Source organism: Sciurus vulgaris (assembly GCF_902686455.1).
Source record: "Sciurus vulgaris genome assembly, chromosome: 14".
NCBI classification, from domain to species: Eukaryota; Metazoa; Chordata; class Mammalia; order Rodentia; family Sciuridae; genus Sciurus; species Sciurus vulgaris.
Window position 1 is genome coordinate 83382095 of NC_136475.1, and position 12946 is coordinate 83395040.

The 12946-nt window shown below is 55.9% G+C and overlaps 2 protein-coding genes across 3 annotated transcripts in view; one reads left to right on the forward strand and one right to left on the reverse strand.

Annotated features, from left to right (window-relative positions):
- The window catches only part of HS1BP3 (HCLS1 binding protein 3), a 30369-nt gene extending 27074 nt beyond the window's left edge, over positions 1-3295 (forward strand). For both annotated transcript variants that reach the window (XM_079110590.1, XM_079110591.1), the window contains exon 7: positions 2234-3295. In XM_079110590.1, the coding sequence (XP_078966716.1) occupies positions 2234-2492 (259 nt within the window). In that variant the 3' untranslated portion in view covers positions 2493-3295. The remainder of the gene's footprint in view (positions 1-2233) is intronic.
- Positions 1-7524, reverse strand: part of LOC306643697 (uncharacterized protein) — a gene marked incomplete at both ends in the record, with an annotated part of 64495 nt that extends 56971 nt beyond the window's left edge. Inside the window, 2 exons of the mRNA XM_079109933.1 lie at positions 3278-4311; positions 7424-7524. Of these exons, the coding sequence (XP_078966059.1) occupies positions 3278-4311; positions 7424-7524 (1135 nt within the window). The remainder of the gene's footprint in view (positions 1-3277; positions 4312-7423) is intronic.
- Positions 7525-12946: the final 5422 nt, after the last annotated feature.

The window sequence follows — 12946 nt, forward strand, 5'->3', positions numbered from 1 at the left end:
CCGTTTTACTAGGACCCCTGTTTGAGGATCATTCAGTGGCTCTCGGCTTCTCCTGGCTACCCTCAGCCTCCACTGGAGGATGTCAAGGGGACCAGTGACTGACCCCACAGAGTCAAGCTGGGGCACAATTGAGCTAAACTTGCCAGAAGCAGCCAGACCCTGAGTGACGCCTCCCCAAATCTCCCTGAACCCGGTGCAGCTGCTCTCTATAGAGAGGCTTGGGTGGGTCCCCCTGGGTCTGGACCAGAAAGATACTTTTCATTCACTTCTCTGCCATCCAGGCAAGCTCAGAATTATCTCCCAGAGGTCTGTGCCCATTGCAGGAGGCCATCCCCAGCAGCAGGTACAACATCCAGAGCTCCATCTGGCAGGCAGCCCCTCTGGGGATTCTGTGCCAGCCACCTCCACCTTCACATAGCCTCTGCCAGGCCTTGCAATGCCAGAGAGTAAGACCAAGGTGCCTCCGCTCTGCTCCTGCCCCTACCCAGCCCTGCTGGTGTCTGAGCAATGACATCTTGGTCCTACTGTTGGGATATGCTCGCCCAGGGCAAGAAACCTCTGCTGTCAGCCTGCTTGGCTCCTCTGCCAGTTTGTTCCCACCTCCAGACCTTTGCTGTCTGCTACACCCATCTCTAGGATTCCCTCCCTGGCTCCCCCATGCTGGGCCTGCCCTGCTCCCCTCCCTGGGAAGCCTTCCCAGCCTGCTCTGGCCATGCACTTGCAGCCCTCAGTGACATCTGGGATGCTTGTAATTGTGTGAATCCTGTTGGGCCAGCTGTGCCAGATGCCCTGGGGACCTAGGCAATGTCCCTTCGTGCCTTGTGCCGGCTTTCTTCAGCGCCCAGGGGATGTCCACACCTGCAGTATTCTTTTAGGTGTATAAAGCACTTTCGTCTGTCTTCCTTGATCCTTCCATGATTCCTGGTGAGGCCAGCAGAGTGAGAGTGTTCCTGCTTCACAGTGGGGCAGCCAAAGACCAGGGAGGTCGAGCGGCCCAGGGCTGCCAGCCGAAGGAGCCACAGGGCAAGAAACAGCAGCTTCTGCAGGGCCAGTGCCTTTGTGCACAGCGTTGGCTACCCTGCCAGGTGGTGCTGCTGGTCCCTTTTGTAGATAGAGAACCTAAGCTGGGAGAGGCCCACTGCACCCTAGCCGGGTCCTCCGCCTTCCGTGTCTGGCCCTCCCTCCCCCGAGCCAGCATGGCCGAAGGATGCCAGGCCAACCTCTTCCTAAAGCTGGAGGAGGGGCCTCTGTGCAGAGGTGCCCCAGGAAGGTGAACACGCCCCAGAGAGCAGCCCCACGTGGGCCAGCTGTGCTTTGTGCTTGGGATAGCTGTGCAGTCCACGGCAGGGCTCTTGACCGCTCTGCTCCTACATTTTCATGTCTATAAAACAGGGCTACTATCTGCTACCAGATGGTGTTTTGAGGTTACTAAACATTTGAATAAATGTGGAATTGCCTAGCCATAACCGGCACGCAGCCCGGTGCTGAGCAGTGGGTGTGTGGCACAGGTTGAGTGAGTCCTCCCCTGGACATCCGGACATCTGGCCTCTGGGAATAGAGCTCCTCTCCCAAGAGCCAGCAGCAGGAGCCCCCACAGACCCAGCATGGAGGGGAGCAATGGCCTTTCCTTCCTTCCATTCGTACCTCGAGATGGTCCTGCATGACTGTCACTCTGCTGAGCTTTTAGTCCCACCGGCCAGTGGGCAGTCAGGTCTGGGCCATGACTGAGTCTTGGTGGGCCCTCACTGGGCCTGTCCAGCACCCGGTGGCCCACAGAGGGCAGGCAGACCCCACTTCACTGCAGCTTCAGGCCCCTCAGTTATTCACTCTGGGTGAATGTTCAGCCTCACCTCTACAAGGTGGAACATGGACGCACCTCCCTCAAGTGGTGTTTTGAGGACAAAGGAGATAATGTGTCTCAAGTGCTCGTCACAGAACCAGGCTTAACACATGGCAGTGGGCAGTTATTTCTAAAGGGGCTGGGAGGGAAAGTCCCCTCAAGAGGCCAGCAGGCTTGGAGAGAGGTCTCCTGAGGAGCGTTCTCAGGAGGCCTCAGAAGGGCTGGCTCTGCCCACCGTGCATGGGGTGGAAGGAAGAGCGCTGCCCCTTGGCTTCTCCCCAGGGTTGGGTGGGATGGGGGCTGCCCACACCCCTGTGGAGAGGTGCTTCCTGGAGGTCTTGCTGCCTTTGCAGAGGGTGGCTATGCTCAGGGCTGCTCCCTTTGGTTCCCTAGAGTTGAAGAGGACTTGGACCAGATTCTGAAACTGGGGGCCGAGCCCAAACCCAGGCCCCAGCTTAAGCCCAAGCCACCTGTGGCAGTGAAGCCGGCACTGCCCAGCAAGCCATCTGTGCCTCCCAGAGCAGATGCGACCGAGGGCGTGGCCGGGCAGCAGAGACAGCCACAGCAGATCCACACCATGGATGAGATGGACATCTTGCAGTACATTCGGGACCATGACACATCTTCCCAGGCCTCTCCCAGCCTCTTCTGACCCCTGTCCCTGCCGCCCAGCCCTGCCCACCCTCTATGGAGGCCTGTGTGTGCGGAGCCAGGACACCCATGAGATGGGTGCCAGCCGGGGCCCCAGGACCACATCATTTTCTCCTGGGCTGTGGGCTTGATGCGAATCCCTGCAGAATACAGAGTGGAAGCGACCATGAGGATTGAAGCCCAATGTCAGTCCAGCTGGGTGTGGAGGGAGAATAAGCCTGGAGCGTTTGGCTCACCAAGGACAGGGTGAGAGGGGAGGGGCCCCAGGAGGTGCCCCATGGGACAAGGAAACCTCCTACCTACTTGTGCCCACTGGCTCTGCCAGCCGAGCCCAAAGAAGGAAGACCTGGCCTGATCTGGGCCCAAACTGAGATGAGGGGGTACCTAGGCCAGGCCACTCCAGTCTCTGCTCAGCATGCCAGGGCCTGGAGAGGGACACTGAGCAGAAGAGCCCTGCTGTCCAGAGTGTCCTGATGGGAGCTCTCAGGAGCCTCCTCCAGTTACCAGCCCGAAGGCGAGCAGCTGGGCCCAGCCCTGCCTCTAGGATATGGAAGACGCTGGATCCCAGGTCTGCCTTCTACTTCCTTTCCCAGGGAGGGTCCAGCCAGCAGTGACCTCCTTGGGGCTCTGGGCACAGAGCCAACGTCCCCCAGAACGCTGCATGGGCTTGGGACTTGAGTTGGCTTCCTTCCCAGTGCTGCCTCCTCCTCCCCAAGGGAGTGATGCCCCCAGGCCTCCAAGGCCTTGCCTGTCCTCAAGGTCTGGACTTGTTCAGTGGCCTTTCACCAGGGGAGTCACCGACCCAGGGGGACCAGTGCTTCAGAGTTCTCCCAGCCCCCCGGGACCCAGGGCAGGGCACACAGGGCTGGGCAAAAACGCGGTGCCAGGATACTCGGTGAATGATGTTTTGTGGAGCAAAGAATGTCAGGTTGCCTTTCTTGGATACATATTCTTCAAACTCAGAGCTAGTTTTTAATGAAACACCATAGTTTTTAACAAAATGCAACACTGTTGTTCCTTGGTACTGTCCTGCTGGCAGAGGCACCGAAACGGGTAAGGACCAGGCCTCCGAGCCTTTCCTGCTCAGGCCCAAGGGCCAGCCCCAGGGGAGGCCCCAGGTGATGTGGGCCAGTTGTTTGCCACTGTGAGCGGCATCCTCTGCTCCTGCCTTGTGCGGGAACTGCAGGGCGAGGTGGGAGCGCTGGGCCTGGTCTGTCCTGTGTCTTCCCAGGGCCGCCTCAGCTGCCTGGCCCTCAGTGACAAGATGGGGTGGTACTGGGCAGGGTTCTGCCTTGCCTGGCTCAGAGCGCGGTCCCTCCCTGGGCCTAGGAGCCGGCTGCAGAACAGCTTCCACGCGGCTCCCCTTTCCCTCTGGCCATGGGGCCTTCAGGCCCTCCCCCCTCAGTGCCCAGCACCCAGCCCTGCACCCCACAGCCTCTGCTGACTGAAGGAAGGCCTCGTGGGGACCCAGGGCGGTGTAGCCAGGTCTTTCTCTGAGAGACTGCCCAGCTGGTATGGCCCCAGCCCTCCTTTGGGCTCTTCTCACCCACTGCCCTTGCCTCTGCGTCCTGGCTGCCAATTCCCTGTCCCTCCCCACCTCCCCCGCTGCTTCAAGTGACTGGTAACGGAGGAGTAGAGGGTGTAACTGGCAGGGTGGCCATGGGACCCGTCCCCTGGCTTGGGTCCCTGACAGAACCTGGCTGACACTCAAGTGTGGGTTTACCCACTGCAGGCCTGGCCGCCTCAGTGGCCTGGAGCTCTCCAGATGCCTCCACAGAAGCCTGGACCCCTGAGACAGGGACACTCCAGCTGTGGCTCGTCTTCACCACACATGTAAGACCTACACCCAGTCACCCAGGAAAGTCCATGAACGAGCCTGATTCCGGCACTTGCGTAGGGACTGTCCACAGCAAGACAACCAGGAGAGCTTCCCTTGAGGGATCCCACCTCTTGTGTGGCTCTGCTTCAGCCTCCCAGCTGCCTCTTGTTAGGGTAAGGCGAGGGGAAGAGGAGATTCTGGTCCTTTCCCATTGTGTAAACTGAGGTAGAGTGTCCACTGGGCCAGAAACTGGTCAGCCAAGACCTGTGTAGAAAGAGGACCGCTTCCTTCTCCAGGCCTCACCCCCACCTCCACACCATGGGGCTCTAGGCGGGGCCATTGAGTCACACAGCCTCCTGGCCTCTGCTCTCCTGCCAGAGTTCAGGTTCTACGGTGCTCCTTCGTCCAGAGGTTCAACAGCAGACCCTGCAGGGTGACACCCACTGGATACTTGGGAACAGGGAGCCAGGGACGCCTATGCAGGGCGGCCTGTGAGTTGACAGTGCCACCTCGCTCCCCATCGCCCTGGGCTTGGCACTTGTAGCCAGGATTGAATCGGGAGTCTGGGTTCCCACAAACCATCCGGCCATTCTGGGAAGGACCATTCAGCCTGAGAGCGTGCGGCCGGGTTCACCGTGGAAGAGAAACTGAGAGGTTGAACTGGGGACAGTGTCGTTTGTTTACTTGGAAGGCCGTTGCCCTGCGAGCCCGTGGACAGGATGTGCCATCTGTGGCTCAGCCCTGCTGCTCCCTTTCCCCTGCATTGTTTCTCTCAGGAAGCCATGAACTTGGGCCAGTTCTGGAAAGTCCCAGTCTTCAGGCTGGACCTGGCCAGGCTGGTGTCCTGGGCTCTGCTGGAGAGTGCCCACCCCTTGAACTCTGGTCTCATGGCCATGTCGATGCTCACGCAGTGTGCCCAGAGGGCTTCCCTACAGCTGGCGCCCTCTGTCAAGTCCAGCCGCTCTTCGGGGGCTGTGTTCCTCTGTGCCCAGCTGTCGCCTGGGTTTTGCGAATTTAACTGGCATGGAAAGTCGTGCTCAGTTCTCTAGCTCACCAACTGCCCAGCCAAGCACATCCTGAGAAAGAGAGCCACAAAGCTACCAATATGTCCCCTGGATGGCGGCCCTGGCAGACAGCAGGCACTTCCCCATGCTTTGTGTCTGTGTAGGCCAATGGCTTCCCAGAACAGGCACAGGTAATGGTCAGGCCCCTTTAGGTTTTCAGTTCCAGCTTTAAATGGTCCCGCTTACTGCAAACTCCCCTGGTTCAAACCACCCCCTGCTCTGCACCCTCAGGCCTTGTGGTCAAGGGAAGCTGCCCAAGGGGCCGGTGGAGTGGCCGTGAATGGCTGTTGGTTCTCCTGTACCCATAACATCATGGTGAAGCAGCGTTCAGGCCAAGCCACCCTGGAGCGATCTGGGCTCCAGTCCCACTGGGCCTTGTGAAGCCCCCACTCCACAGTGACAAGGGAAGAGCTTTACCTGGACTTATGTGAATGTAAAATCCCATCTGTGCCTAAAAAAAGTCTCAGTGGCTGGACTCTCTAGTTCCTCTCAGAGGGACCCTCCATCCAGGACAAGCTGGCTACTAACTGGAAGTGGCTGGCTGCTGAGTGGGTGACCAGAGGCTGGTCAGCTTTAGCTCAGCCTAGCCTCCAGCCTGGTGCTGACCCCTGATCTCCTTGCTGGACATTGTGCTATGACGTGGTGAAGACAGCGGTGTGTAGACCTCCACCCCTCCTGTGTGCTGGCCTCTGGTGAGAACTGAGGCATTGCATCTCTGGGATCTTGCTCAGGATGAGGCTGTGGCTTCTAGCGTGGGGATCATAGGCTCAGCACATGGCTTGGTAAGTGGACTCTACTGACAAGTTAGCAGGCTGATGGTCTCTGCTGACTCAGCAAACAGCACAGCCCTTGAACATGTCATTAGAGAAGCTGGGTTAACTCCTCCAGCCCAGCTGGCCAGTTGGGTTATGTTTCCTCATCCTCAAACAGTACTCAGTGGGCACAACTGTGTGCAGGGACTGTGTCCTGTCAAGCAGGGAATCAGGTGAGAAGAGGCCGAGGAAAGCGGAGAAAAGCAGGTCAGCCCTCCTGGTCAAGAACTCCACATCACCAGGTGTGGTGGCATGCGCCTGGAATTCCAGCGACTCAGGAGGATCACAAGTTCAAAGCTATCCTCAGCACCTTAGTGAGGTCCTGAGCGCCTAAGCAACTTAGCAAGACCCTGTCTCAAAATAAAACATAAAAAGGGCTGGGGTGTGGCTCAGTAGCTAAGTGCCACTGGCTTAAATTCCTGGTACAATAAAAGGAAAAAGAAGAAGCACCCCATGTGGGTGGCAGTCACAGCTGGTGAGCGCATACCAGCTGTTGGGAGCAGGACAAGGGTACAGTGCGAGCAGAGCAGAGGGGCTGAGGGACCTGGCAGCTGCAGCTCTGGCCAGAGCAGGCCTGGGCCTGTGTGGACAGTTGGCGTTCCCATGAGCTGCTGTCTGCAGGGCCTGGTCCAGGCACGAAGGAGGACACCCAAGATGGAGAACTCCACCATTACCGCTGGTCCTACAGGAGCCACGCAGAGCCCTTGCTTCAGGTCTGTTCTTTGGGCCTCCTGCCCAGACACAAGCAAAAGAGGCACCTTGTCCCCCATCACCCTCTCTGCCCCGTCCTCCCCTCTCTGCCGCTGCCAGCAGGAACGGTGTGTTGCCGCAGCCTGAGCCCAGCTGTGGTCCCGTGTCGGGGTCCGAGGCTGCATAACAGAGTGGCTCTAAACAACAGAACGTGTTCTTTCACCGTGGTGGAGGTCAGGGTGTTCACAGGGCCACGTCTCGGGAGGCTGCTTTCTGGCTTCCGATGGTGGCTGGCAACCCCGCATTCCTCGGCCAGTAGCCACGCCACTCCGATCCCTGCTCGTCTTCATGTGCAGACTCCCTGCGTCCCTGTCTTCACACCGTGGCCGCATGTCTCCTTCATTTCCAGATTCCCTTCCAGTAAGAACAGCAGGCATTGGATCAGGACCCACCTAATCCAGGTACCTGTCCTACCTTGCTCAGTCTGTTTCCATAGAGGACCCTCTCAGGTTCCAGGTGGCCATGAATTTGAGGGGACTCTCCTCACCTTGGTAGAGTCACCTCCTGCCCTGCGTGCTTGGCATTCAGGAATAGGCCAGGCAGGCAGCCGCCCTTTCTGTCCTGCACAGCCATGGCCTCTGTGCCCATCCCCGTAGGGAGCCCCTCGTCCTGGCCCTGTTCTTCAGACCTGCCCCACGGGAGCGTCAGTGACTCGCTTGGAGCTGTGGTGCTAAGAGGCCAGCGGTGTCCTTCCTTCCTGGAGGGCAGCACAGCTCAGGAGCGTCTTCCCTGGCAGGCGGCACCTGCCGCCCAGAGCCTTGGTCCCACGTGACCCGATGGTGGGGCCTGGCGGCTTCTCCAGGAAGCTGGCTCCTGGGGCTTCCCTCCTGCCTCATCTCTCACTGGGCCTCCAAGGAGTTTGCAAAGGTTTCTTCAGGAAGCCACAGGGCAGAAACCCAGAGCTTCCAGAGCCCGAGGGCCGCGGCCCACTCCTGTGCCCCACGTTCCCAGGCCCCTGCCTCTGGAGAGCAGCTCTTAATATTTCCACATGCGCACTTCTGTGTTTCTTTGGCTTAGCGGCCGCTTTGCAGGCTCCCCTGCAAACACTGAGTGTAGATCAGAAAGTAGATCCTCTGCCCACCTGCTTCCCAGACATCCAAGAGCAGAGAGTCCGAGTGTGACCCACCCCTGGACAGCCATGCTGCCTGTCCCAGGCTGCTTCTCGGACTCTCACGAGTCCCCTCTGAATTCCAACCCGGGATTCCCAGGCTGCAAAGCCCCTGAGGGCAGGAATGGAAAAGAAGTTGGCAGCTTCTCACAAAAGCTGGATACCAACTTACCACACAACCCAGCAACTCCACTCGTAGGCATGTGAGCAGAAAGGGAAGCATGTGCACGTGCAAAGGCCTGAGCACATAAGTTCATGGCAGCAGCATCTGCCGAGGCCCCAAGGCGGGAACGGTGGAATAGTCTGTCCGCTTGGGAGTAGAGACAGTGCCGTCTGTCCACACTGTGCAATATCATTTGGCCATAAAACTGGAATGAAGAGCTGACTCCTCTACAGCATGGATCAGCGTCCAAGCATCATGCTAAGGAAAGAAGCCAGACTCAGAGACCACTTCTTGTTTCCACATCCATGAAATACCAAAGCAAATCTCAATGCCTCAGGCTGAGGGTCAGAACAAACTGGCTGCAGACGACCATAGATGATCTTTCCTGGAGGGATGGAAATGCTCTCAAATTGGACAGTTGTGATAGTTGCACAATTCTGTAAATTTACTAACATTTAATTATACACTTAAAACGATTGAATCTGATGGTATGTAAATTATACCTCAATAAGACCATTAGGAAAAAAAAAAAATTAGTGACTATGAAAAGAAACAACCAAACAAATCCAGGACTAAAAGTGTGAACCAACTCTTGTCTCTCTGGCCTCCTGGCTGTGTGACTCTGGGTTGGTTCCTTAACCTCTCTGTGCCTTGGTATTCCTGTAAAATGGAAATGACAATTGCATTTGCCTGTCAGGCAAACTAATATTGGGAAAGTTCTTTCATTGGTACCTGGTGCGTTGTGTACATTATACGTGAATAATTAAAATTGTGTTTAGTTGTCACTCCATCGTCTGTGGTGCCTGAGGAATGCTGTCTCTCAGAGGGAGGGGCAGGCTTTCGGGGGGAGAGGGAAGCCAGTGGGGGCTGCTGTGGAGGGGGATGTAGGCGAGAGGGAAGTCGCCTCTCATGAGATGTCATTTTCTGCCAGTCATTCAGTTTCGCTGAGCCCATCTGCCAGGTGGGGTTACAGGGCCCGCTGCTGCTGCCTCGCGGGGGGCTGGGGACCATGGGAGGTGGCACTTGCAAAACCATCTGAGACCCACAAAGAGGCCCAGCATGGGGGGCCTGGAGCCTGGGGGACCTGGGATGTGAAGAGGGGCCAGATCCGGTGGGCCCTGGAGGGGTCTGGGAGGAGGCAGCTGGAACATGCTGGAAGCCGCCATTCTGATGAGGCTCCGGGTAAGAGCCGCAGGCTGGAGCCCGCCCAGCTCGCCCCGCACAGCGGACCCTGCAGTTTTCCCGGCACCATGGAGATGCGGAAGTAAACACGCTGCCCGCCCTCTCGGGCCCCTGGCCAGACGGGAGGGCGGTGGTGGAGGGAGGCGGGTGAGGAGGCAGGAAGCGGCCCTCTCCGGGCCGTGGAGCCGCCCTGGCTTCCTCGTCCACTCCGCTCTCTGTGGGTTGGAGTGAGCCCTCACCCCTTCCTCCCAGGAGAAGCCGCCCACAAAGACTTCCGCAGAATGTCCACAGCAGTTCCTTCTGCCCAAGGAAGCCACCCCAACAGCCACCAGTGGCTCAGCGACAGACCGTGGCTCTCCCGTGTATGGAGTGGTCCCATTCAGCAAGGAAAGGGACACCTTCCGGTGGCTCTAAACGAGCGGATCTGAAAAGCATGCCAAGTGACAGAAGCCAGACCCCAAGCCATCAGGGGCAGGCTTCCATTGATATGGAATTCTGGAGAAATCAAAGCTATCGACAGCAGGCACCGGGGTGGGGAGAGGGGACGGCCAGGAAGCAGAGGGAACTGACGGCAGCAGGAAGCCTTAGACCCATGGAGCATGACTGCACCCACCAAAACTCATCAGCTGTGCACTTAACATGGGGGACTTTGTTGCATTTAGATTATACCTCGATAAAACCATTTAGAAAGCAAGAGCAGTCCAAAATGAACGCTTCTCAGACGACCCAGCAATCGTACTCCTTGGTATTCACCCAAAGGAGTCAAAAGCTTAGGTCCACACGGAAACCACATGTGGATGTCCATGCAGATCTCTTCCTGCTCGCCCAGACTCGGAGGCAACCAGGGTGTCCCTCAGGAGGGGATGGCGAGATGAGCTGTCACACTCCCAGACAGTGGGGTAGCACCAAGCGCCATGCAGAAATGAGCTGTGAGTCTATGAAACATTATTGAAGAGCTTGAATGCACATTGCTAAGTAAAAGATGCCAATCTGAAAGGCCCCGGATGCTGTGATTCCAATTCTGTAACATTCTGGGGAAGGCAAAACCAGAGACAGTAGAAAGATCAATGGCAGCCCAGTGTGAGGGGGAGGAAAGGAGGAGCAGGCAAAGGACAGGATTTTCAGGACAGGAAACTGCTGTTGCAATGCTCTGTGGATACGTGTTATTTTACGTTGGTGGAAAACCCTAGGCTGTACACTGAGTGTGCGCTCTGGTGTGGACGGGGCTGGATGGTAGTGAGGTGCCGCCCAGGCACTTCTCTAGTGCAGGATGTCAGTGGGGTGTGGGGAGGCCGACCTGTTGGGACAGGAGGATGTAGGCACTCCAGTCTTTCTGTTCAGTTTTCCTGGGTAAATCACTCTAAAATTGCTCGAAAAGATCTATTGAGAAATAAGTGTAACCCAGACCCTCTGAGATGTCAGGCCTGCCCCAGCTTCCATGACGCTCCCACTGGAATGCTAAAGCTCACCTGAAATTGGGTAGAATGGAGGAAGGAGCTGGGGGCCCCCTTGAAGGAAAGGAGGTCCCCAGACTGGAGGGTCCGTTCAAGGCCTGTTTCCTTGAAGGCACCTCTCTCCTCCGTGTGATTTCCATCTTGCCTTGCCCTGAAGTTGCCTGGTGTTGTCCTAGACGGGCAGGTGGGGAGGCCGAAAGTCAGTGGGTGACAGAGGTGGGTGACAGAGGTGGCACAGCTGAGCAAAGCCGGCTTGTGGTGCAGCCCCACCCTCCTTCCTCTCTCCCCAGTTGGGATGAAGAGGAGAGCAGCCTTAAGCACATCCAGGGTGCTCCCGGAAGCCCTCAGCAAGCTCCAGGGCTCTGGAGCATGGGCCTTCCCAGGAGGAGACCCCCTGCTCCGCCTGGGCCCCTGCAGTGGGCTTAAAAGTCACAGTCCTGCTGAAGTCCCCCAAGGCCCCTGTGGGTCTGAAAGTGCCCATCTTTGACTTGCTGGGACAGGGAAGTGCTGCTGCAGGCTCTCAGGAGGCAGAGTGAGGGCCACGGCCCTGAGGTCCTGGGACTCTCACAGGCCTGCTAGAACCGTGGGCAGGGCCCTGGTGTCGGGAGCCCCTGGCCTCCGCCTCCCAGGACACTGCTGCTGGCAGTGGCCCGAGAAGGAGAAAGTGTTCTGTTTTGCTTTTTGTTTTGTCCCTTGGTTACATAAGGACTATGGCTATGTGGCCCAGCTACACGCTGGGAGTTTTGCACAGGTCATTTCCTGTCCCCAACTCTAAGCCTGCTGTTGCCTCAGCCTGTTGCTGGTATCATTCCCCCCGTCCCCTCTCCTGGCATTGATGCTTTGGGGCTCGGCTTCTGGAGAACCCTACACCTGAGGCACAAGGGTCCTAAGTTTAAGGAGAAAACCTGGGAGCCCAGAATGGGGTACCTGGGCTCATGTGGAGATCAGGACAACAGAGGGACCTTTGCAAAAATGCAAAGCTATGGACACAGTCCCCCTGCAGGTCCCCAGGCCTGGCCTCACCTCCATGTCCCTCCGGTCCTCTCTGCACCAGTCCGTCACGCTGCTGTGCCCCTCCTACTTCATCAGTAGTTATCTTGTCTTTGTGGGTATTAGACCATGTGTTTCTAATTCCTTTCCAGTTAATTTCGGTCATTTCTTTTTCAAGAAATTGTCCACCATACCTAGATTTCAAATATATATCTCACTCTCTTATAACTTAAAAAATTGTCTGTATCTGTGGTGTTCGTCCAGCTTTCATTTCTAGGGTTGTTATTTGTTGATCTCTTTATTACTGCTTGTATGTATGAGAAATATGTGCTACTGGTCTTTGTAAAAGCACGTTTGGGTTTTAAGGACTTATGTTACCGTTTTTTTTTTTCTGTCTAATTCAATATCAGTTTCTATTTTGAACTGTATCATTCGTTTCTCCTTTTAATTTTTTTAGTCTCTTTTTTTAAGAATCATGTCAGATTTTTATTTGCTTTCCATCTTGTTGTCTAATTTTAGAAAACACTTTGAGCTAAAAAATTTCCTCTGAGCATGGTTTGGGCTACCTCCCATACATTTAATCACATGGTGTTCTCATGTTTATTAATTTTCAAGAAGTCTAAATTTGAAGTTTTTACTTCCTGTTTAAAACTGAAAAGCTTAAACAGCTTTTCAGAGTACAAGTGATTTTTGTGTATTTGCACCTTTGTTCCCAGTTTTCTCACTATTATTGCTATCTTTTTGTGATTCATTTCTCATTTCATTGGATCATGTGGTTTGAGGATGGGAATCTGTATAAGTTTTACTTCCTGTAATTTAAAATTCTTCTTTGCAACCACACATACACATACCCCCACCCACACACACCAATAGTTATAAATGTTCAATGGATATTTAAAATATATGTACCTTATTTGGAAAATATACATAGTTTCAAACTCATTGATTCTGTTTCTCAGAATTCTATTTCCTTACTTACCCTGGGTCCACGTGACAACATTTCTGAGGAAGGATGTAAATGTGCCCTGCTGTGGTGATGGTTTTGTCAAATCCTTCTGGGAGTCCTTTGGTGCTGGTCCTGGCTGAGGGTGCTGGCAGACTCTGGCCTTGCCT